General features: G+C 36.8%; 1 protein-coding gene and 1 pseudogene across 1 annotated transcript in view; both read left to right on the forward strand.

Annotated features, from left to right (window-relative positions):
• The window catches only part of GCSAML (germinal center associated signaling and motility like), a 45,365-nt gene extending 22,607 nt beyond the window's left edge, over positions 1–22,758 (forward strand). The window contains exons 4-5 of the mRNA XM_039218798.1: positions 21,451–21,479; positions 22,276–22,758. Of these exons, the coding sequence (XP_039074729.1) occupies positions 21,451–21,479; positions 22,276–22,518 (272 nt within the window). The 3' untranslated portion in view covers positions 22,519–22,758. The remainder of the gene's footprint in view (positions 1–21,450; positions 21,480–22,275) is intronic.
• Positions 10,916–20,050, forward strand: LOC120221426 (annotated as a pseudogene).
• Positions 22,759–23,363: the final 605 nt, after the last annotated feature.

Raw genomic sequence — 23,363 nt, forward strand, 5'->3', positions numbered from 1 at the left:
ACGTTTCATCATTTGGGTTAGCTTTCTATCTCTTGCTAATTTTAAAAGCTTGTTATGCACTCTGCTTCTGTAGGTGTTGCTGTATTAAAGAGGGCCCTCTGGCCTGTCCGTTCAGGAAGTGTTCTTTGAATGGTGTCTTTTGGTTTCTCTTGTTGAGACTTTGGTTATTTTGTTTTCCTTCTCGTAGTGGTACTTGGGACTCCCCACCATGTGTACTTTGGTTTGTTTCTTAAGGTAGCCCTGAAAAAGAAAAAAGACAGACAACCACACAGGTAACAAAGGTATGCAAACACACAGAGAAATCTAATAAACACAGAAACTGCAAGGGAAAAAGAAAGAAAGAAAGGAGGGAACAAAAAACAAAGCAATACAAAAAAGAAAAAAAAGAGGAAGGGGGATGAAAAATAATGAAAATAAAAAGTAATATTAATAATAAATTGTAAAAGGAAGAAAAGAAAAGAAAAAAGAGAAAACCGGAAAGACAAAGGACAGTCTAAAAGCATAAAACCAGAATTCCCAGCTACAAATAGCCATGTTTATGCAGTGTTGATGGAAGAGCATATACAAAGAAAAAAATGACAGGTCGGGGAGGAAGCAAAATTGGTAATGAAATGATGAGGCAGAGAGACTACGAGGCTTGATTCAGAGGGAGAAATCGTAGAATATGTTTAGATGCAATGCAAAAGGGACGAAGATGTACTCAGAGAAACTATATAGTCTGATTACTCCAGAGAGAGAAAAAGGTAGTGGTGGAGGTGTAGAGTGTACATCTAGAGAATGGATTAAATGTGACTGTTTAAGTCAACCAGTGACCAGAGTGCCCCGACCAGCAGAGTGGAGAGTTACAAATGAGAAAAGGGAGATTATATCTGAATAGAAGGAATTATCTAAGATTAATCATGGCAGTGCATCCATGTTGGTCTTGCCCTAAGCTCAGGTAAAAAAAAAAACAAAAAAACAATAAAAAACAATTCTCTGGTGATGATGTTCGTGGTTTGGTGTAGGCATGTCTTGCCTCCACAGTTTCCTTCTGGCTGCTCCCTGAGGCCCGCCTTGGTGGTTGTGGGGAGAAAAATGGCGTCGCCCCAGTCCCTTCTCAACCAAGCATTGCAAATCACTCTTTTGGGTCCAACCTCCCTGTGCTGAGGAAGTAGCCAAGGTGGGCTGAGTTGTATGCCCCACGCTCTGCTTTGTTTCCAGGTCCCAGTCAGTGCGGTTTGTTTATACCGCCTGAAACACAGTCCCGCAGTTTGCTGCCTCCCTGCTGCCAGGGGTTGAGTGGGGGAGGGGAGGGGGGGAGTGTTGCAGCCTCAGATCTGCTGAGGTCAAGTGGTTGGTACAACCTGAGATCCAAGGCCTCTGCGCTGGTGGGGGCCCGTCTGGGGAACTCAGCCTCGACCCTCTGCCTCCGTGTTCCTGGGGATCAATCCCAGGAAATGCAGCGACAAGCCCGCAGCATCCAAGCAGCTGCCAGGGATGGTGCCGGGAGCCCAGCAGAGCAGTTTTTCCTGGCATCCTCTGGGACCTGGAGCACCTAGTTCAAAGTCAGCACCCCGGTCAGAACTAAAAAACTCTCTTTCCAAGCCAAGGTTTTTCTCTTCTCCAGGGACGGTTCTATGAGCAGTCTCTACTTCTCTTTCCTTTCCCCTTGACTTGGGGCAGCTCATTATGGCTTGACTGTGGCAGTTCACCACGGCTCACCATGGGTCACCGCAGCTGTACTCAAGCCGGGTTCCCTCCTCTCCCTCCGTATCTCTGGGTCCTGTCCCGCTTTTATCTTCCCCAGTTTGCACTCACGCACTTATAAGGTTTCCTTCCCAGTGTACTCTGTCTCTTTCTCTTCCCAAACTCCTGTGGCTCAGTGTCCTATGACTTCAGGCCTTCTCTGAGAGATGGGTGCAAGTGAAATGCACGGAGCTCCCTACTTCTCCGCCATCTTGCCGGCACTCTCCTATATAACTTATTTTTTATGATGTTTTTCTTGTGAATTGTAAATTTTGTTATTTATTTATTTATTTATAATTTTAGCATAGTTAACATACAGTGTTATATTAGCTTCAGGTGTACAATATAGTGATTCAACAATTCTATACATTACCCAGTGCTCATCACAAGTACACTTCTTAATAACCATCACCTACTTCACTCATCCCCTCACCCACCACCCCTTTGGCAACCATCAGTTTGTTCTCTATAGTTAACAGTTTTTCTTGGTTTGCCCTTCTCTCTCTCCTTTTTAGTTCCTGTGCTCATTTGTTAAACTCCACATATGAGTTAAGTCATATGATATTTGTCTTTCTCTGACTGACTTATTTTCTTAGCATAATACTCTCTAGTTTCTTTCATATCATTGCAAATGACAAGATTTCATTCTTTTTATTTTACTGGTGAATAATATTCCATTATATATATATGTATATGTAGACACTTGGGTTGCTTCCTTAATTTAGCTATAGTAAATACTGCTGCTATTAACATAGGAATGCATATATCCCTTTGAATTTCTGTTTTTGTATTTTTGGGTAAATGCCTAGTAGTGTGATTACTGGGTCATAAGGTAGTTCTATTTTTAACTTTTTGATGATCCTCCATACTATATTCCAGTGTGGCTATACCAGTTTCCATTCCCACTAATAGTGCAAAAGGACTGTTCTTTCCTCACATCCTCATCAACACTTGTTTCCTATTGTTAATGTTAACCAATCTGACTGGTATGAAGTGGTGTCTCATTGTAGTTTTGATTTGTATTTTCCTGATGATGAGTGATGTTGAGCATCTTTTCATGTGTCTGTTGGTTATCTGTATGTCTTTTCTGCATTAATGTCTATTCAGGTCCCCTGTCCATTTTTGTAATTGTTTTGTAATTGTTTTTGGTGTTGATTTGTGTGGGTTATTTACACATTTTGGATATTAAATCTTTATTTAATATATTTAATTCATTGAGTAGATTTCCTTTTTGTTCTGCTGACGGCTACTTATGGAAAACCTTTTTATTTTGGTATAGTTACTCCCAACACTTTGCTTCTGCATAGTACTGGAAGTCCTAGCCAAGTATTAAATAAGGGAAAGAAATAAAAGACATCCAAATAGGCTAGGAATAAGTAAAACTTTCATTGCAGATAACATAACACTATATATAGAAAACCCTAAAGACTCCACCAAAAACTAGTAGAACTGATAAATGAATTCAATCTATTTGCAAAGTGCAAAATTAATACACAGAAATCTGTTGCATTTCTATGCACTAATATTGAAATAGAAGAAAGAAAAATTAAAAAAAAAGAACAATACCATTTACAATTGCACTGAAGAGAATAAAATGCCTTAGAATAAACTGAACCAAGGACGTGAAAGACTTGGACTCTTAAAACTATAAACTTTGAAGAAATAAATTGAAGATAACACAAATAAATGGAAAGGATATTCCATGTTTATGGATTGCAAGAACCAATACTGTTAAAATGTACATACTACCCAAAACAACCTACAGATTTAAGACAATTCTCATCAGAATGCCAAAGTTTTCACAAAACTAGAACAAATAATAAAATTTGTATGGAACACAAAAGACCCCGAAGAGCCAAAGGAATTTTGAAAAAGAACAAAACTGAAAATATCACAATGTCAAATTCCAAGTTTTAGTACAAAGCTGTAGTAATTGAAACAGTATGGTACTGGCATAAAAATAAACATATAGATCAATGGAACAGAATAAAGACCCAAGTAATAATCCCAGGCTTATACAGTCAATTAATCTATGACAAAGCAGTCAAGGATACGTAATTTGAAAAAGTTCTTAAACAAATGAAGTTGGGAAAACTGGACAGCAACATATGAAAAAATAAAATTGGACCACTTTTTTACACCACACACACACAGACACACACACACACCTCTCAAAATGAATGTTAGACCTGAAACCATAAAACACAGAAACAAGAAAACACAGCCAATCATTCCGTTGACATTGGTCATATAAACATTTTTTAAAAAGATATGTTTAGAAGGCTTCCCTGGGGAATTCTACCATACATTTAAAACAGAATTAATCCCAATTCTTCTCAACTTATTCCAAAAAATAGAAATCGAAGGAAAACTCCCGGACTTATTTTATGAAGCCAGCATCACTCTGATTCCCAAGCCAGACAGAGATCCAGCAAAAAAGAAAACTACAGGCAAATATCCTTGATGAATACAAATGCAAAAATCCTCAACAAAATCCTTGCAAATAGAATCCAGCAGCACATAAAAAGAATCATCCACCAAGATCGAGTGGGATTCATTCCTGGGTTATATGGCTGGTTCAACATTCGCAAAACAATCAATGTGATACATCACATCAATAAAAGAAAAGATAAAAAACATATGATCCTGTCAATAGATGCAGAAAAAGCATTTGACAAAATACAGCATCCCTTCTTAATAAAGACTCTTGAGATAGTCGGGATAGAAGGAACCTACTTAAACATTATCAAAGCCATCTATGAGAAGCCTTCAGCTAACATCATCCGCAACGGGGAAAAACTGAGAGCTTTCCCCCTGAGATCAGGAACACGACAGGGATGTCCACTCTCACCACTGTTGTTTAACATAGTGCTGGAAGTCCTAGCATCAGCCATCAGACAACAAAAGGAAATCAAAGGCATCAGAATTGGCAAAGAGGAAGTCAAACTTTCACTCTTCGCAGATGACATGATACTCTACATAGAAAACCTGACAGACTCCACCAGAAGCCTACTAGAACTGATCCAAGAATTCAGCCAAGTTGCAGGGTACAAAATCAACGTACAGAAATCGGTTGCATTTTTATACACCAACAATGAAGCAACAGAAAGAGAAATCAAGAAACTGATCCCATTCACAATTGCACAAAAAACCATAAAATACCTCGGAATAAACCTAACCAAGGATACAAGAGATCTGTATGATGAAAACTATAGAAAACTTATGAAGGAAATTGAAGAAGACACAAAGAAATGGAAAAACATTCCATGCTCATGGATAGGAAGAATAAATATAGTTAAGATGTCATTACTACCTAAAGCACTCTACACATTCAATGCAATTCCAATCAAAATTGCACCAGCATACTTCTCAAAACTAGAACAAACTATCCAAAAATTTGTATGGAACCACAAAAGACCCCGAATAGCCAAAGTAATACTGAAAAATAAAACCAAAACGGGAGGTATCACCATCCCAGACTTCAGCCTCTACTACAAAGCTGTCATCCTCAAGACAGTATGGTATTGGCACAAAAACAGACACATAGACCAATGGAACAGAATTGAGAACTCAGAAGTGGACCCAAAAGTATACAGCCAACTGATCTTTGACAAAGCAGGAAAGAATATCCAATGGAAAAAAGACAGCCTTTTTAACAGATGGTGTTGGGAGAACTGGACAGCAACATGCAGAAGAATGAAACTAGATCATTTTCTCACACCATGCACAAAAATCAACTCAAAATGGATAAAGGACCTGAACGTGAGACAGGAAACTATCAACACCCTAGAGGAGAAAGCAGGAAACAACCTCCTTGACCTCCACCGCAGCAACTTCTTACTTGACACATCCCCAAAAGCAAGGGAATCAAGAGCAAAAATAAACTGTTGGGACCTCATCAAGATTAAAAGCTTCTGCACAGCCAAGGAAACAACCCAGAAAATTAATAGGCAACCAACGGAATGGGAAAAGATAGTTGCAAATGACATATCAGATAAAGGGTTAATATCCAGAATCTATAAGGAACTCACCAAACTACACGCCCGAAAAACAAACAACCCAGTGAAGAAATGGGCAGAAGACATGAACAGACACTTCTCCAAAGAGGACATCCAGATGGCCAACAGACACATGAAACGATGCTCAGCATCCCTCCTCATCAGGGAAATACAAATCAAAACCACACTGAGATACCACCTCACGCCAGTCAGAGTGGCTAAAATGAGCAAATCAGAGAACTCTAGATGCTGGCGAGGATGTGGAGAAACGGGCACCCTCCTACACTGTTGGTGGGAATGTAAACTGGTGCAGCCCCTCTGGGAAACAGTGTGGAGGTTCCTCAGGAAACTAACAATAGAACTCCCCTATGACCCAGCAATAGCACTGCTAGGACTTTACCCAAGGGACACAGAAATGCTAATGTGTTGCGGACGAAATGACACAAAGGACAAGACATACACAAAAGACAGACACAGACACAACTCCGGCCGGAGGAACAATTCTACGCAAGCCTCTCTTGCGGTTTATTTTATACCCGGTAACTGGATACAAACTGAAATCTACAAGATGCATTCCTTTACCAATTAAAGGCAAACACATTTCAAAGACAGTGGGGAGCAAAGGGAGGAAGCGACCACAACATGTTTACTAAGAGGCCTGCCCACAATTCCAGCCTTCTCCTTACTTCTAAGGAGAGCATGTTCCCTCGTTTGCAAGCGGACCATTAAACTTGGATATTGTGTGCAGGCCTCCTGGCAGAGCATCCTGTTTGCAGGCATGCTTTGCCCAGGCAGGGAGCCCCATGTGCAGACACATCCCCACGTCCCTAACCACGCTTTCTTGTGGTCACTGTCGGGCTCCCACATGATGCATAGGAGCACATGTACCCCAATGTTCATAGCAGCACTCTCCACAATAGCTAAAACATGGAAAGAGCCTAAGTGTCCATCAACGGACGAATGGATCAAGAAGATGTGGTTTCTCTATACATGGAATACTACATGGCAATGAGAAACAATGAAATCTGGCCATGTGTAGCAACATGGATGGACCTTGAGGTTGTTATGGTTAGCGAAGTAAGTCAGGCAGAGAAGGACAAATATCATATGTTTGCACGTATAGGAGGATCAGGAGGAACTTGACGGAGGAACAAGGGGGAGAAGAAGGGGGGAAATGGTGGGGGAAAGGGAGAGAGGCAAACCATGAGAGACTCTTGAATGCTGAGAAACAAACTGAGGACTGATGGATGTGGGGGGCAGGGGGGAGATGGGCATGGAGGAGGGCACTTGTGGGGATGAGCAATGGGTGTTATATGGAAACCAATTTGACAATAAACTGTTTGTAAAAAAAAAAAAAGAATCAAAAAACAAAACAAAAAAAAAACAAAAAAAACCCCAAAAAATATAAAAATAAAAAGATATGTTTTACCCAGCAAGGGAATAAAAAGCAATAAATATTTGTATATGATTTATTTATACTTTATACATATACATCTATTTATAAATATATTTTTTATATTTTATAAATTTCTATGGGAAGCAAAGAACCAAAATCTTGCTGATTTCAATTTCTGTTTAGATGTTTTAAATAAGGCCATTTTGAATATTAGCTTGTGTTTATGTGTTTCTTTTTTCTTTTTCTTTACTTTTTTGTTTTGGTCCAGCTTTCACTTTTTGGACATTGTATCCAGGTATAGTAATCATGTAACTGCTCAGAATGAACAATTATGAACAACAATATGTTTGTGGGACAAGCAATCACTTCCTATAGTTATTGCTTAAACTGCTTTCTCATTTTATAACCAATGTATTAAAAAATTGTGTAGCCTCATCATTTGAAACATTTCATTTCTCAGTCACCTCTCAGCTTATGATGATTTGCTTCTTGATACCACTGTTTCATTGCACACATTTCATGGGCTATGAAATAAGTGTATTTCACCAAATCTCACCACAGCCATAAATAGAATAACATATTTTCAAAGCATCATAATGCATTGCACATTGTCATGAGACAATTATATTGATTGTATGTCTATCTATATGATTGTAGTGAAGTGTGATATAAAATATATTTCTAACTGTTGGTTTGTTTTTAAAAAGCTGAATGCTTCTGCCGAAATGTAACCTCTAAAGGAAAATTGTCAATCTTAGTTCCAATTACCTTATCTCTAGCACTCACAAACATTGCTCAATATCTCCCTCTTAACATTGTTCCTTCCTCCATTTCTATGACCTGTGCAGTCTCTTAGGTCACAGTAGCCTTTCTGCTACCGTTTCTTGGGGACACCTAAAATACTGGTGTCCTTCAGTGAAACAGCCTTGGATTTTTTTCTACTTTCATGAAGAATTTGTTTCTGATTACTTTTCTTTCTTCTTCTAGTCTTTGGTAGAATTTTCTGGTGAAGCTATCTGGGGCAAATGACATTTATTAAAATATTTCTTTGTGTACAGATAAAAATGCTTCTGTGTTAACAGACTATTCCTATTTTCTGTTTCATCTTGTCAGCTTTAAAACTTCCATTTCTCATTACATTTTTCCTTTTCAATTAAAATTTTAAAGTTTTAAATCTTACAATTGTTATATCTGTATGTATTTAATGTCTACAGGATCTATGGTGGTGCTTCTTGCTCATTTCTAATGTTTCTGTGTGTGGATGCATGTGTGTGAGTCTGTGTCCTTTCCATCGGTTTTTTAATTAATCAGTATTGCTAATGTTCCTTAATTTCATTAACAGTTTTATGAAATCAAATTTTGTATCAGTCCTCTACCACAGGACAGTCTCTTTCTGGGTCCAATTTCAAGTGGTATATGGCTTACTCAAAATCAAAGAGGTTCACAAAATACTGTGCTGTTTTTACAGGAAAAGGAGATGCAAAATGATTTAGATGGGTTTACCCTGAAATAATTTAAAAAATTCACCGAGATGCTGGCCCTTCCATTTTCCTTAAACATGCATTTAAAGGAGCCTAGGGTACCTGCCCCGTCCTGGTCACTTACAGTTAGCTTTATGTTCTCCATGTAGTAGGTCATTACTATGTCCTGCGGATATATGAAATGAAATGCTCAATATTTCTGCAAAGCAGATTGTCACAGAAAGATAGAAATTGATAGAGCCCTGAAATACACTAATGTAACTGTGTTGATGTCCCTCCATGTGAAATAAAATGCATGTTAGATGTCTGTCATTGTATTACTTTACTCAAGTAAACAGACCTCATTTGTAATAGTAAATGTTATTGACCTTGCCAGATAATTGAATTTGTGAAATGTCCTAAAAGGGAAATTAAATGGGAAAGTTGGGGATTTAGGAGTGCACTTGTTGTGATGAGCACCTCTTGTATGGAATTGTTGATTTGCTGTATTGTACACCTGAAACTAATATTATGCTGTATGTTAACTAACTGGAATTTAAATAAAAACTTTAAAAAATCACCACTTCTGTGTCTTTTCCTGATTTCCTTGGGGAAGATACATTGCTGTTGGTTACTCTGTTTACATTCCATTTGGAGTGGGTTACCAGGGAGGAACAGGAGAATCCCTGTGATGATGATGCCCATTGTTTTTTAAATATATATATATTATTAATATATATTAAATAATAATTTAATATAAATATATATTTAATGTTTTTATTTCTGAGAGAGAGACAGTATGAGCAGGGGAGGGTCAGAGAGAGAGGGAGACACAGAATCTGAAACAGGCTCCAGGCTCTGAGCTATCACCACATAGCCCGACGGGAGGCTTGAACCCACAGACCGTGAGATCATGACCTGAGCTGAAGTCGGACTCTTAACCGACTGAGCCACCCAGGTGCCCCATTGTGTCACATATTTCAATACCATTGTGATCCTCTCTGCTTCCAAACCAAACCAGGTGATACAACTAAAACCAAGTTCTCATATTTTTCGGAATTTATTACCTTCAATCATTCATGGAACCAACTGTTGCAATTCAGTCATAAATATTGGGCTGAACTGCAGAAAAAACATTGCAGTCCACTAATGTCTTACAAATCATAATAGGGCTACTAGACTTACTCAAAAAGAAACAAACAACAAGTTAATTTTGTATTTCAGAAAGCAATATAATACTCACCAATGTATTATCTCATGGACTTGGGAAAGGGAAGGTTTTCTTTGTTATTTTATGAAATGTTGGGGGATGGATGAACAGGTTACATTAATATATTTACTTTAAGGGACACATGGAAGGCTCAGCCAGTTAAACGTCTGAATTTGGTACAGGTCATGATCTTATAGCTCCTGAGTTAGAACCCCGTGCTGGGCTCTGTGCTGACAGCTTAGAGGCTGGAGCCTGCTTTGGATTCTGTGTCTCCCTCTCTCTGCCCCTCCCCAACTCATGCTCTGTTTCTCTCTCTCAAAAATAAAGATTAAATATATATATATATATATGTATATATATATATTTACTTTAATATTCAAATACTCCCAAATCGAGATATTTTCCTGTTTTCTTCAATAATAAGGACTATATGTATGTAGGCAGAATTAAGACCTCCAAAGATATCCAATTTAAAAATGAATTATTTTTTCTTTATATGAAAAAAGATTTTGGGGATACAATTAAGAATCTTAAAATGGAGAGAGTATCCTGGATTTTTTAAGGGTTTTATTTTAATTCAAGTTACTTAACAATGTATTATTAATTTCATGTGTAAAATTTAGTGATTTATCACTTATGTATAACACCTAGTTCTCGTCACAAGTGCCCTCTTTAATATCCATCACCCATAGAACCCATCCTCCTATCTACCTCCTCTCCAGCAACCCTCAATTTTTTCTCTACAGCTAAGAGTCTGTTTATTGGTTTGAATCTTTTCTTCCAAAACCTCTACACTCATCAGCTTGTTTTTTATTTTTTTTTTATTTTTTTTTATTTTTTTTTAATATTTTTATTTATTTCTAGGAGAGAGAGAGAGACAGCGTGAGCAGGGGAGGGTCAGAGAGAGAGGGAGTCAGACTCTGAAACAGGCTCCAGGCTCTGAGCTGGAAGACAGCACAGAGCCCGACGCGGGGCTCGAACCCACGAACCGCGAGATCATGACCTAAGCGAAAGTCGGACGCTTAACCGACTAAGCCACCCAGGCGCCCCCATCAGCTTGTTTTTTAAATTCCACATATGAGTAAAATCATATATAACCACATCTTCTTTATGCATTTATCAGTTTATGGACACAGACTGTGTCCGTGCTTTGGGTATTGTAGGAAGTATCGCTATAAATATTGGGGTGCAAGTGTTAGTTGAATTGGTATTTCTGCATTCTTTGGGTAAATACCCAGTACTGAGATTGCTGGATCATAGGGTAGTTCTATTTTTAACTTTCTGAGGAACCACCATACAGTTTTCCAGAGTGGTCGCACCAGATTACATTCCCACCAATATTTCAAGAGGGTTTTCATTTCTCCACATCTTCACCAACACCTGTTGTTTCTTGTTAATTTTAGCTATTCTAACAATTGTGAGGTGATATCTAATTGGAGTTTTGATTTGCATTTCCCTAATGATAAGTCATGATGAGCATCTTTTCATGTGTCTGTTGGCCATCTGGATGTCTTCTTTGGAAAAATGTCTGTTCATGTCTTCTGCTCATTTTTTATTGGATTAGTTGGTTTTGGGGGGTGTTGAGTTTTATAAGTTCCTTATATATTTTGGATCCTAATTCTTTAATAAATATTTCATTTGCAAATATTTTTTCCTATTCCCTAGGATTTTTATGGCTTCAGGTCTCACATTTAGATATTTCATTCATTTTCAATTTATTTTTGTGTATGGTATAAGAAAGTGGTCGAGTTACATTTTTTTTCATGCTGCTGTCCAGTTTCCCAACACCATTTGTTAAAGAGACTATATTTTTCTCATTGGATGTTCTTTCCTGATCTTTTTTAAAATAACTGGCCACGTAATTGTGGACTTATTTCTGAGTTTCCTATTTTGTTCCATTGATCTATGTGTCTATTTCTGTGTCAATACTATATTGTTTGGATTGCTAGAGTTCTGTGATATAACTTGAAGTCCAGAATTGTGATGCCTCCAGCTTTGCTTTTCTTTTTCAAAATTGTTGTGAATATTCAGATTTTTTTATGGTTTCATACAAATTTTAAAATCATGCATTCTAGTTCTGTGAAAAACGTTGTTGGCATTTTGATAGGGATTACCATGGTAGATTGCTTTGAATAGTATAGACATTTTAACAATATTTGTTCTTTCTATCTATGTGCATGGAATGTCTTTCCATTTCTTCGTGTTCTCTTAAATTTCCTTCATTAGGGTTTTATACTTTTCATAGTACAGGTGTTTTTACCTCTTTTGTTAGATCTATTCCTAGGTATCTTATTTTCAGTACAATTCTAAATGTGATTGATTTCTTAATTGCTTTTTCTGCTGCATCATTATTGATTATAGAAATGCAACAGATTTCTGTACATTGATTTTGTATCCTGTGACGTTATTGAATTTGTTCATCAGTTCTAGAAGTTTTTTGGATTAATCTTTCAAGGTTTCTACATAGGGTATCATGTCATCTGCAAATAGTGAAATTATCATACGGCTGTTTTCCTTTCTCTTACTCTTTTAAAATGTTTTGTTGAAATTGTTTGATACTATTTTGTTGAAGAGTTTTGCATCTGTGTTCATCAGAGATATTGACCTGTAGTTTTCTTTTTTTTAATGGAGTCTATATCTGGTTTTGTAATCAGTGTAATGCTAGGTTCATAGAAATTTGGAAGTTTTCCTTCCTTTTCTATTTTAGTTTAAGAATAGCTATTAACTCTTTTTAAATGTTTGGTAGAATTTGCCCGTGAAATCATCTGGCCCTGGACTTTTGTTTGTTGGGAGTTCTTTGATTACTGATCCAACTTCTTTGCTGGTAATTCATCTTTTCAGATTTACTCTTTCTTTCTGTTACACTTTTGGTAATTTTATATTTCTAGGAATTTTTCCATTTCTACTAGGTTGTCCAATTTATTGGCTTATAGTTTTTCATAATATTCTCTTATAATTGTTATTATGTGATTTTTCTTATCTTTGCTCTCTCAATTGTGATCTTATTTGAGTCCTTTATCTTTTCTTCTGAGAAGTCTCACTAAAAGTTTATCAATTTTACTAATTTTTTCTAAGAACAACTTTGTTTCATTGATCTGTCTTGCTTTTTTGTTGTTGTTGTTTCTATATCATTTATTTCTGCTCTAATCTTTATTATTTCCTTCTTCATATGGCTTTAGATTTCATTTGTTGTTCTTTTTCTAGCTTCTTTAGGTGTAAGAGTAGGTTGTTTATTTAAAAGTTTTCTTACTTCTTGAGGTGGACTTGCGTTGCTAGATACTTCTTTCTTATGATAACTTTTGCTGCATCCCAAAGATTTCAACTGTTGTGTTTTCATATTCACCTGTTTCCATGTAGTATATTTTAATTTTTTCTTTGATTTCTTGATTAGTCCATTCATTGTTTAGTAGCATGTTATTTAACCTCCATATATGTGTGTTCTTTTCAGATTTTTCTTGTGGTTGACTTCTACTTTCATAGTGCTGTGGTCAGAAAAGTTGCATGGTATGATTTCAATCTTTTCCAATTTGTTGAGGTTTGTTCTTTGGTCTAATGCGTGATCTATTCTGGAGAATGTCTCAAATACACCGGAAAAGAATGTGTATTCTGTTGTTTTAGGATGGAATGTTCTGAATATAACTGTCAAATCTATCCATTCCAGTATGTCGTTTAAAACTATTGTTTCTTTGTTGATTTTCTGTTTAGACGATCTGATCACTGCTGCAATGGGGTGTGAAAGTCCCCTGTTGCTATTGCATTATCATCAATTTATTGCTTTATGTTTATTAACTGTTTTATGGATTTGGGAACCCCTATGCTGGGTGCGTATTTACAATTGTTCTTCATGCTGGATTGTTCACAGTTTTATTATACAGTGTCTTTTTTTCCCCACTTATTAAAGTCTATTTTAAAGACTATTTTGTGAAATATAAGTATTGCTACTCTAACTTTCTTTTGACATCCATTTGCATGATAGATATTTCTCCATCCCCTTCCTCTCAATCTGCAGGTGTCTTTAGGTCTAAAATGAGTCTTTTTTTAAATTTTTAAAAATGTTTTCATTTATTTATTTATTTATTTTTTCATTTTTTTTTTAATTTATTTTTTTTTTTACAAATAGTTTATTGTCAAATTAGTTTCTACATAACACTCAGTGCTCATCCCCAAAGTGCCCTCCTTCATGCCCATCCCCCCCTCCCCCCCACATCCATCAGTCCTCAGTTTTTGTCAGCATTCAAAAGTCTCTCATGGTTGAGGGAGACAGAGCATGAGTGGGGGAGATGCAGGGAGAGAGGGAGACACAGAATCCAAAGCAAGTGCCAGACTCTGAGCTGTCAGCACAGAGCCCGATGTGGGGCTTGAAATCACAGACCATGAGATCATGACCTGAGCTGAAGTCGGATGCTTTAACTGACTGAGCCACCCAGGCGCCTCTAAAATGAGTCTCTTGTAAGCAGCATATAGATGAGTCTTGTTAGTTTTTTTTTTTAATGTTTTTTTTTTATTTATTTCTAGAAGAGAGAGAGACAGCGTGAGCAGGGGAGGGTCAGAGAGGGAGGGAGTCACAGACTGAAACAGGCTCCAGGCTCTGAGCTGGCAGTCAGCACAGAGCCCGACGCGGGGCTCGAACCCACGAACCGCGAGATCATGACCTAAGCGAAAGTCGGACGATTAACCGACTAAGCCACCCAGGCGCCCCAGTTGTGTTTTTTTTTTTAATCCTTTTGGTCTTTTGATTGGAGCACTTAGTTAATTTACATTTAACATGGTTATTAATAGATACATATTTATTGCCATTTTATTACGTGTTTTGTGGTTGTTTCTGAATATTTTCTTTGTTACATTCTTGTTCTCTCTTTAATGGTTTTCTGTTTTTCTTCAGTGTTGCATTTACATTTCTTCCTCCTTATTCTTTGCATTTTTTAGTAGTTTTTGATTTGTGGTAAGTTTGTATATAACATCTTCTGCATGCAGCAGTCTTATTAAGTTGACAGTTATTTAGGTTTAAATCCATTCTTTACTCCTCTCCTTTCCACATTTTAGGTATGTGGTGTCATATTTTCATCTGAGATTATCCTGGTTTATCCAGAAGAGGCCAGTGTAAACACAAAGGTTTTTAAATGGTGTAAGAGAGGAACAGCAGAAACAGTGTCAGAATAATGCAGTCGGAGTAAAATTCAAACAGCCACTGCTGGGTTTATGTCACTGGCATTGAAAAAGGAGGGACTTATTATACAAGGAAGGAGGCTATCTTCTAGTAGTTAGAAAAAACAAAGAAATGTAGCTCCCTTAAAGTCTGCACAAATGAGTTCAGCCATATCATTTCCTTGATGTGAGACTCATTTTGTAATTCTGATCTCCAGTATTTTAAGATAATTAACATGTATTGTTTTAAGCCATCAGGTTTGTAGTAATTGGTTATAGAAGCAAAAAGAGGCTAACACAACCTGAAACACGGATGCCAATTTTGCATGGATTGTCATTACTGAAATCAATTTCTAGGCTGCCACTCTAATTAATGATTAGAAGTGCTTTTAAATCACTGAGTGGCAGTATTAAGTCCAGAGCCTCTGGTAAGTGCACTGATATGAAGACTTTAATTTAATCATATAAAATATGTATAGTTTCCTCATAATCTAGGACCCATGAAATTCATTCAATAACACCAGGATGCTGAATTACACTTTTGTTTGCTTGATTTGGTGTTCATTAGGGTAATACCTTGCTATTAAAATCTACCCCATTTAAAAAAATAAATAAAAATAAATAAATGAATAAAATCTACCCCATTTCAAGGGCATGTTGGGATCTGATTTTCATTTTGAGTCTGAATACATAGATATGCCTTTGGCAAGGCATAGCCTTTTACTTTTTCTTACAAAATGACTTCTTCAAGGGTTTCAGTCAAGGCATGAAGTGCCTCATTATCCAGTAACAGAAGGAGTGCCTCATCTGACAAAAGCCTTGGAGGTTGGGATTCAGGGTAATTGTAGTCATCAGAAATTCTCTCAGATATTCTGATTCTGACTTTAAGAATCACATTCTTTTCTAATCAATGTCCTAACTTTAAATAAGAAATCTACTTTGAATCTCAATTCAACTGGCCTATTCCACGTTTTTAAACTGAAACTAAATATGCTTGTTCCTGAGAATTTTAAAATCTTCAGCACCAATAATGACAACTACTTCACCCAATAGTCTGATTTTCTTATCTCTTTTATATGGATGGTTAGTTCTTCAAATTATTGTTAATGTTATAATGGAATTGTATTCAGGCCATGTAATTGCCTAAGTTCATGATTATAAAACAGTATTAAGATTGATATTTTGTTTAATTAAATCATTATATATGAATAAATTTATAAAGTTACATAGATATATATTATTCCATACATGAAATCACTTCATTGAACATGACTTTTTATTTATGAAAAATAGTGAGCTATGAGCAATTAATAACATATTATTTTGCAGAAACTGTTAAATTAATTTAATATATATAAAGATTTTGTTATGGGTCACTATCAAGCCTATTAAGTTGTAAATTTCAGAATTACTCAATATTCCTCTTATAAATTGGGATTTTTGCCATATTTAATATTCTGTGACCTCCCTTATTCTAGCTTATTAATTAAAAAAAATACTAGTCGTGGGAAGCAGGAAAATGGCAGTGGAGTAGGAGGAGTCTAGTCTTCCCTCATTCCGAACATGACTAGATAAGCAAATCATCCTAAATACTCCACAAATAGAGCCCAAGAGTGACAGAATAAATTCAACAATGAAAGGGAGAGAAGAAGACTCACTGAAGAAGGTAGGAAGCACAGAAATGTAGTTTAGGGGAGAAAAAGATCATGGGTGCTGAGGAAGGGAGACAGCTATGGTCGCAGAGAAGGATGAGAGAGAAAGAGGAGTGAGTGGGAACATACAAGGAGAACATTTCCACAAAGCCATTGGCTTAGAAAATGAGAGGACTTGAATTCTGTGAGTTCTTGCAACAAGTAAGGCTTAAAACTTGGAATTGTAAATGTCAGTAGGCTTGGCTGACAACCTGGGAGCAGAGAGCATGGAAACAGTGATCTGAAGAACAGTTTAGACACACAGGTGGGACATCATTTGCTCTTCTCAGAATGTATCCCTGAGAGCTGAGAGAGAGCTTTCATGGAGACACTTCTCTGGGAATGAAAGATCTGGCCAGTGCCACTCCATCACCTGCACCTCAGCATACACATAGATCCACCTGCAAGAAACAGCATAGTGCAGGCACTGGAAAATTTGCTTACACCAAGACCCACCCATGTGTGATCTGGTGAACTGCACTTTTCAGTCACACTTGCCTCACTCCCAGCATGGGACCTCCCCAGAAGACCAGCTGAAATCCCTCCCCACACCATGTTTCTGAAGAAAACATGAGAGTTCTGCAGGGCCCCACTTCCAGTGGTAGTGGTGTGAAGTTTCATTACACAAGCAGATCAAAGTACACCTAGTTAAAACTCACCATATTCAGAGGAGGGTCAAAACACTGACCATTGCAGGCAAGGAGAGCCTCTGCAGATGACTGGCCTGAAGGAGGGAGCAGCCACAACACAACAGCAGAGCACACACAGCACACACAACACACTCCCTGAAGCGCCAGGCACTACCTAACTTCTTTTTCACAAGGCCATTACTTTCAAGAGTAGGAGACATACCTGGCTTTTCTAACACACAAAAGAAAGCAGAGACTTAGACAAGATGTGAAGACAGAGGAATTTATTCCAAATGAAAGAACAACATAAGGTGTTGGTCAGAGATACAAGTGAAACATATATAAGTAACTTGCCTGATATAGAATTCAAGGCAATGATCATATGGATACTCACTGGGCTTGTGAAAAGAATAGAAGACAACAGTGAGACCCTTACCACAGAGACAAAAGATATGAAAAGAAATCAATCAGAGATGAAGAATGCAATAAATGAGATTAAGAACATATTTGATGTGAGGAACAGCAGGCTAGAAGAAGCAGAGGAATGAATTAATGGTCTATAAGATAAAGTAATGGAGAGTAATGAAGCCGAACAAAGACAGAAAGAAGAATTATGCAAAAGGAAAATAGATTTAGGGAACCCACTGACTCCACCAAACATAACATTCATATCATAGTAGTTCTAGAAAAAGAAAAAAGGGGTCAGAAAATTTATTTGAAGAAATAATCGCCAGAAACTTCCCTCATCTGGGGAAGGAAACAGACATCAGAGCCAGGAGAATTTCCTTCAAAATCAACAAATGAAGACCAACACCAAGATATTGTAATTAAATTTTCAAAAAAAGAGCAATAAAAAGAAAATCTTAAAAGCAGCAAGGCAAAAGAAGTTCTTAACTTACAGGGAGGACCAAAATGGAGATTTCTCAACAGAAAATTGGCAGGCCAAAGAGAGTGGCGTGATAAATGGGAAAAATCTGCAGCCAAGAATACTCTGTCCACCATAGCTGTTTTTCAGGATAGGAAAGATAATGAGTTTCCCAGACAAACATGAGAGAAGTTTGTGACACTGAGCCAGCCTTGCAAGAAATATTAAAGAGGACTCTTCGGGGTGCCTGGGTGGCTCAGTCGGTTAAGGGTCTGACTTTAGCTCAGGTCATGACCTCACAGTTCGTGGGTTTGAGCCCTGCATCGGGCTCTGTGCTGACAGCTAGCTCAGAGCCTGGAGCCTGCTTCAGATTCTTTGTCTCCCTCTCTCTGACCCTCTCTGCTCTCTCTCCTCTCTCTCTCTCTTTCTCTCAGAAATAAATTTTAAAAAACATTAAATTTTTTTTAAATAAAGAGGACTCTTTAAGTGGAAAGGAGAGATCAGAAGTGACAATGTAAACACAGGAAACATCAAAGGAGTAAAAATGAATATTTCTGTAAAATCAGGCAAGGGACTCACACCTATTAAGAAAAGTATATAAACAATGATAACATATACCCAAAACAGGGGAGGGAAGGGGAAAGGAATGGATTCAAACTTAAATGACCATCAACTTAATATAGATTTCAATTTGCAGAAGAAATTGTACACAAATGTAATAGTAACCATATATCAAGAACCAGTAATAAGCACGCAAACAATAAAGAGAAAGAATCCAAATATATCATTAAAGAAACTCAGCAAAGCATGAAAGATAGAACGACAAGCAAGGATCAGAGAAAATCTCCAAAAACAAGCACAAAACAAGTAATAAAATGGCAATAAATACATCTCTACCAATAATTACTTTGAATGTAAATGGAGTAAATACTTCATTCGAAAGACATAAAGTGTCAGAATGGATTAGAAAAAAACCCTACAAGACCCATCCCTTTCCATGCTATCCAGGGAAGGGTCCATACAACTTCCCTAGAAGGGTTCCCTCCAGTTGTAACTTAGAGGGGAAAATCCAGAGCCTTGATGTCCTGAAAATAAATGAGGAAGATGTCCTCAAATTCCTTGTGGTAGGAACCCATCTAGGTGGCACAAACTTTGACTTCCAAATGGAACAGTACATCTAAAAAAGGAAAAGTAATGGCGTCTACATCATAGATTTGAATAGATTTTGAAAGAAGCTTCTGCTGGCAGCTTGTACCTGTGTTGCCATTGAAAACCCGGCTGATGTCAGTGTCATACTATCCAGGAGTACTGGCCAGCAAGCTGGGCTACTGTGAGCTGCTGCTACTGGAGCCGCTTCATTCCTGGAAACTTCACTAACCAGATCCAGAAGGTCTTATGGGAGCCAAGACTTCTGATGGTTATCTATCCCAGGGCTGACCACCACCCTCTCACAGAGGCAACTAATGTTAACCTGCCTACCATAGCTCTGTGTAACATAGACTCTCTTCTGCACTATGTGGGCATTGCCATCTCTTGCAACTATAGGGAGCTCACTAAATGGGTCTGATCTGGTGGATGCTGGCCCAGGAAGTTCTCTGAATGATTGATATCATATCCTCTGAACACTGATGGTCAGGCATGATATCCAGCTGATCTCTACTTCTACAGAGATCCTGAAGAGATTGAAAAGAAAGAGCAGGCCTCTGTTGAAAAGGCTGTGAGCAAGGAGGAATTTCCAGGTACTGTTTCATCTCCTGAGTTCACTGCTATTCATCCTGGAAGTTGCAGGCTGGCCTGAAAGCAGACCCTCTGTGCCTATTCAGCAGTTCCCTACTGCAGATTGGAGTCCTTAGTTTGTCACTGAAGACTGGTCTGCAGCTCTCACTATTCAGGCCACTGAATGGGAGGGAACAGCCACTGAGTGGTCTTAAGCTGCTCTTCCAAAAGATTTAAAGTGAGGGGGTGGAGAAATACTTATCGTGCAAATGTATGTCAAAAGAAAGTCAGAGTAGCAATACTTATATGGGACAATTTATACTTTAAAAGAAAAACTATAACTTTTTGAAGAACCTCCATACTGTTTTCTACAGTTGCTGCACCAGTTTGTATTCCCAATAACAGTGCAAGAAGGTTTCCTTTTTTCCACTTCCTCACCAACACCGTTGTTTTGTGTGGTGCTAATTTTAGACATTCTGATAGATGTGAGGTGGTATGTCATTGTGGTTTTAATTTGTATAGACCTGATAATGAGTGATGTTGAGCATCTTTCCATGTGTCTGTTAGTCATCTAGATGTCTTCTGTGGAAAAATGTCTATTCATGTCTTCTGCCCATTTGTAATTGGATTATGTTTTTTGTATGTTGAATTTTATAGGTTCTTAATATATTTTAGATACTTACCCTTTATCAAACATGTCATTTGTAAATATCTTCTACCATTCCATAGGTTACCTTTTCAGTTTTGTAGCCTCTCTGGGATCATCCATAACAAGTTCTTTCTAGATATGTCTCCTGAGGCAAGGAAAAGAAAAATAAAAATAAACTTTTAAAAATTGACATGAACAAATGAATAAATATTTGAAAAATAGTACTTGTGAATCTAAGATTAACAACAAAAACATAAATTACTTCATCATTTACAGATGTAATTAACCTGAATATATTTGTATTTATTTGAAATAGTTGATCTTGTTATTTCAGTATTTATCTCTATAATGATTATTTATCTTTAAAAATTATATGGGGCACCTGGGTGTCTCAGTCAGTTAAACATCCAACTTCGACTCAGGTAATGATCTCATGGTTGGCAAGTTCAAGCCCTGCATCAAGCTCTGTGCTGACAGCTCAGAGCCTGAAATCTACTTCAGATTCTCTCTCTCTCTCTTTCTTTCTCTCTGTTCCTCCCCCACTTGCACTCTGTCTCTCTCTCTCAAAAGTAAATAAACATTAAAAATTTAAAAAATATATGATTTCCCTATGATAGTTTTATCAAACTTATATATAAAATTTCATATATAATTGTTTTTTCTTTGAACTTTCCATACTTTATTTTAATGGCATGTTTGTGAAGAAATTTTTTTACCCAATTTCAAAACCCACCTTTATCCAGCAAATATGGTGCATGCCACTTACACAGAAACATAGTATTAATGCTTCCTGAACATATATTCTTTCTTGATCTTGACATTCAGGCCTGAGAACCTCAATAACAACATGAGATAATGTCACATGCTTAGATCATGGGGTTCTTTGCAGTTTGATCATTGTATTGAGAACCTTTTTCGCCCAACTTGTGATATTCCAAAAATCGTATATTTTTTTTTATCCTTTAGGCAAAGAAGTTTTATCTGCTTCTAATCAGGTAATTAAAATATTAATTTGTGTGATGAATGTCAAAATACAGATGAATTTATTTAAGGGTAGCTATAGGTCTTTCTTACAATTTTTTGAATGAGCTTATAAAGTACTTTATGTTTTAAATAAATTTCCTTATAGTTTTAATGCAAAAATGGGAATAATTTAAAAAAACAATATTTTAACTGATTTACATGATTGACAAATTCATTGCTGTCCTTATTGTTGTCCTAATTCTACTGAAGCTTATAATTTTAATTTTCAGAACTACTATAACAAAAATAAAATAAAGTAAATTTATGCTTAGAATTTGACCACAATAAAACATTAATTCTTTTCAGCTTTCCATATTGCCTTCTAGTATTTAAACCCAGGAATTAGTCTTTATATTTACAAACATGGTGGAAGTCAATAGACACATAAAGATGCAGTATCTTAATGTTTTCATCTTTCTTTCATTGTCTATACAACTGAAAATGTGTTTAAACTCAAAATTTTAATTATATTTTATCTCATGAAACTTTGTTATGTAGTTTGATTAACTTTATTGCATATATTACATCTGAATATCTGTGACTTAATATATATCATTACTTTTAAAAAATATTGAGAAGAATAATAGTATCTTTCTTTTCTCTTTTAATATTTGAAGTGAAATGAAAGCATGAGTAGTAGTTTGGATACCTGATGCACAAGATCACAATCAGACAAGAAGAAAGGAGGGGCAGATGCTGAGCTCAAATTTGATAGATGATCCTGGATCCTTTATTATTATTATTATTTTATTTTTTTGTGCTTGGCAGGAACATGAGAATGGCAGTGGTTCTGAGGAAGTGTGCTACACTGTCATTAGTCACAGTTCCTATCGGAGGCCCTCCCTGAGCTCCAACGATGATGGTTATGAGAATATCGACTCCACCACAAAGACAGTGAAGCCATTTAGAAATGGGCCAGAAACAGAATATGCCCTTCTCAAGAGGACTTGTGTTACTAGGCCTTCTTCCAGTACCGCTGACCATGATTATGAACTTGTGCTTCCCCACTAGAAATCTCATGCTTCCACTAACAAAGTCTGTATAGCCTAGTGGCCTCCAAGGGAGTGTTTCTCCATCTCTGAAACATGACATCTCTGTGATTTGAGTTAAGCCATACGAAGTGACATAAAGGTATAGAGTATTTCACATTTCTTTGTAAGGTTTGAGGGCATGGAGATGGTGGAACCTTCCTAGGGCAATGAATACCCATAGATATATGACCTAACATCCAATTCCAACACTGCTCTCCAAGTTTCAAATGTCAAAATTTCTACTCATAATTATGTATTTCATTTTTGAGGTATAATCTACTTAATAAACTTTTAAAATGTAAGATCAGTGACAAGATCCTTTGTTAATCTGATTTCTACTTAAATTTTTACTTTTTTCATGTACTAGAAATTCTTGCTGGTAAACTTGTGGTCACAGTTCAAAATCCATAGGTTTTGATACTGACCTTTCTGAGAGGAGAATCTGAGAGTCATTAGAAAGAAGAAATGTAAATGTATCAAATTTAATTATTTATTGTCTTTTCTTCCTGTGATAAATCAAAATTCAACTATTAGTAAAAAATGTAAACTTTGTGCATATAGCTTTGTTCACAACATACTAATTAATTTTATCTATGACTAGTTCTGCTGAAGGAAGGTGAAGAGTGTTTAGTGTTAAAATTCAGTATATTGGGATTTCTGGGAAGATGACAACAAGCATAGGAAGATCCTGAGATCACATCGCCCCACAGAGACATTGAGATAACAGATACATTAATGCAACTAACTCTGAAAAGGACCTGAAGACTGGGAACACAGATTTTCATAGGTAATCATAGAGAGGAGGCCATATTGTAAAAGGTAGGA

This window comes from Hyaena hyaena, unplaced genomic scaffold, assembly GCF_003009895.1.
Source record: "Hyaena hyaena isolate Hyena2069 unplaced genomic scaffold, ASM300989v1 scaffold_790, whole genome shotgun sequence".
In the NCBI taxonomy this organism is placed as follows: Eukaryota; Metazoa; Chordata; class Mammalia; order Carnivora; family Hyaenidae; genus Hyaena; species Hyaena hyaena.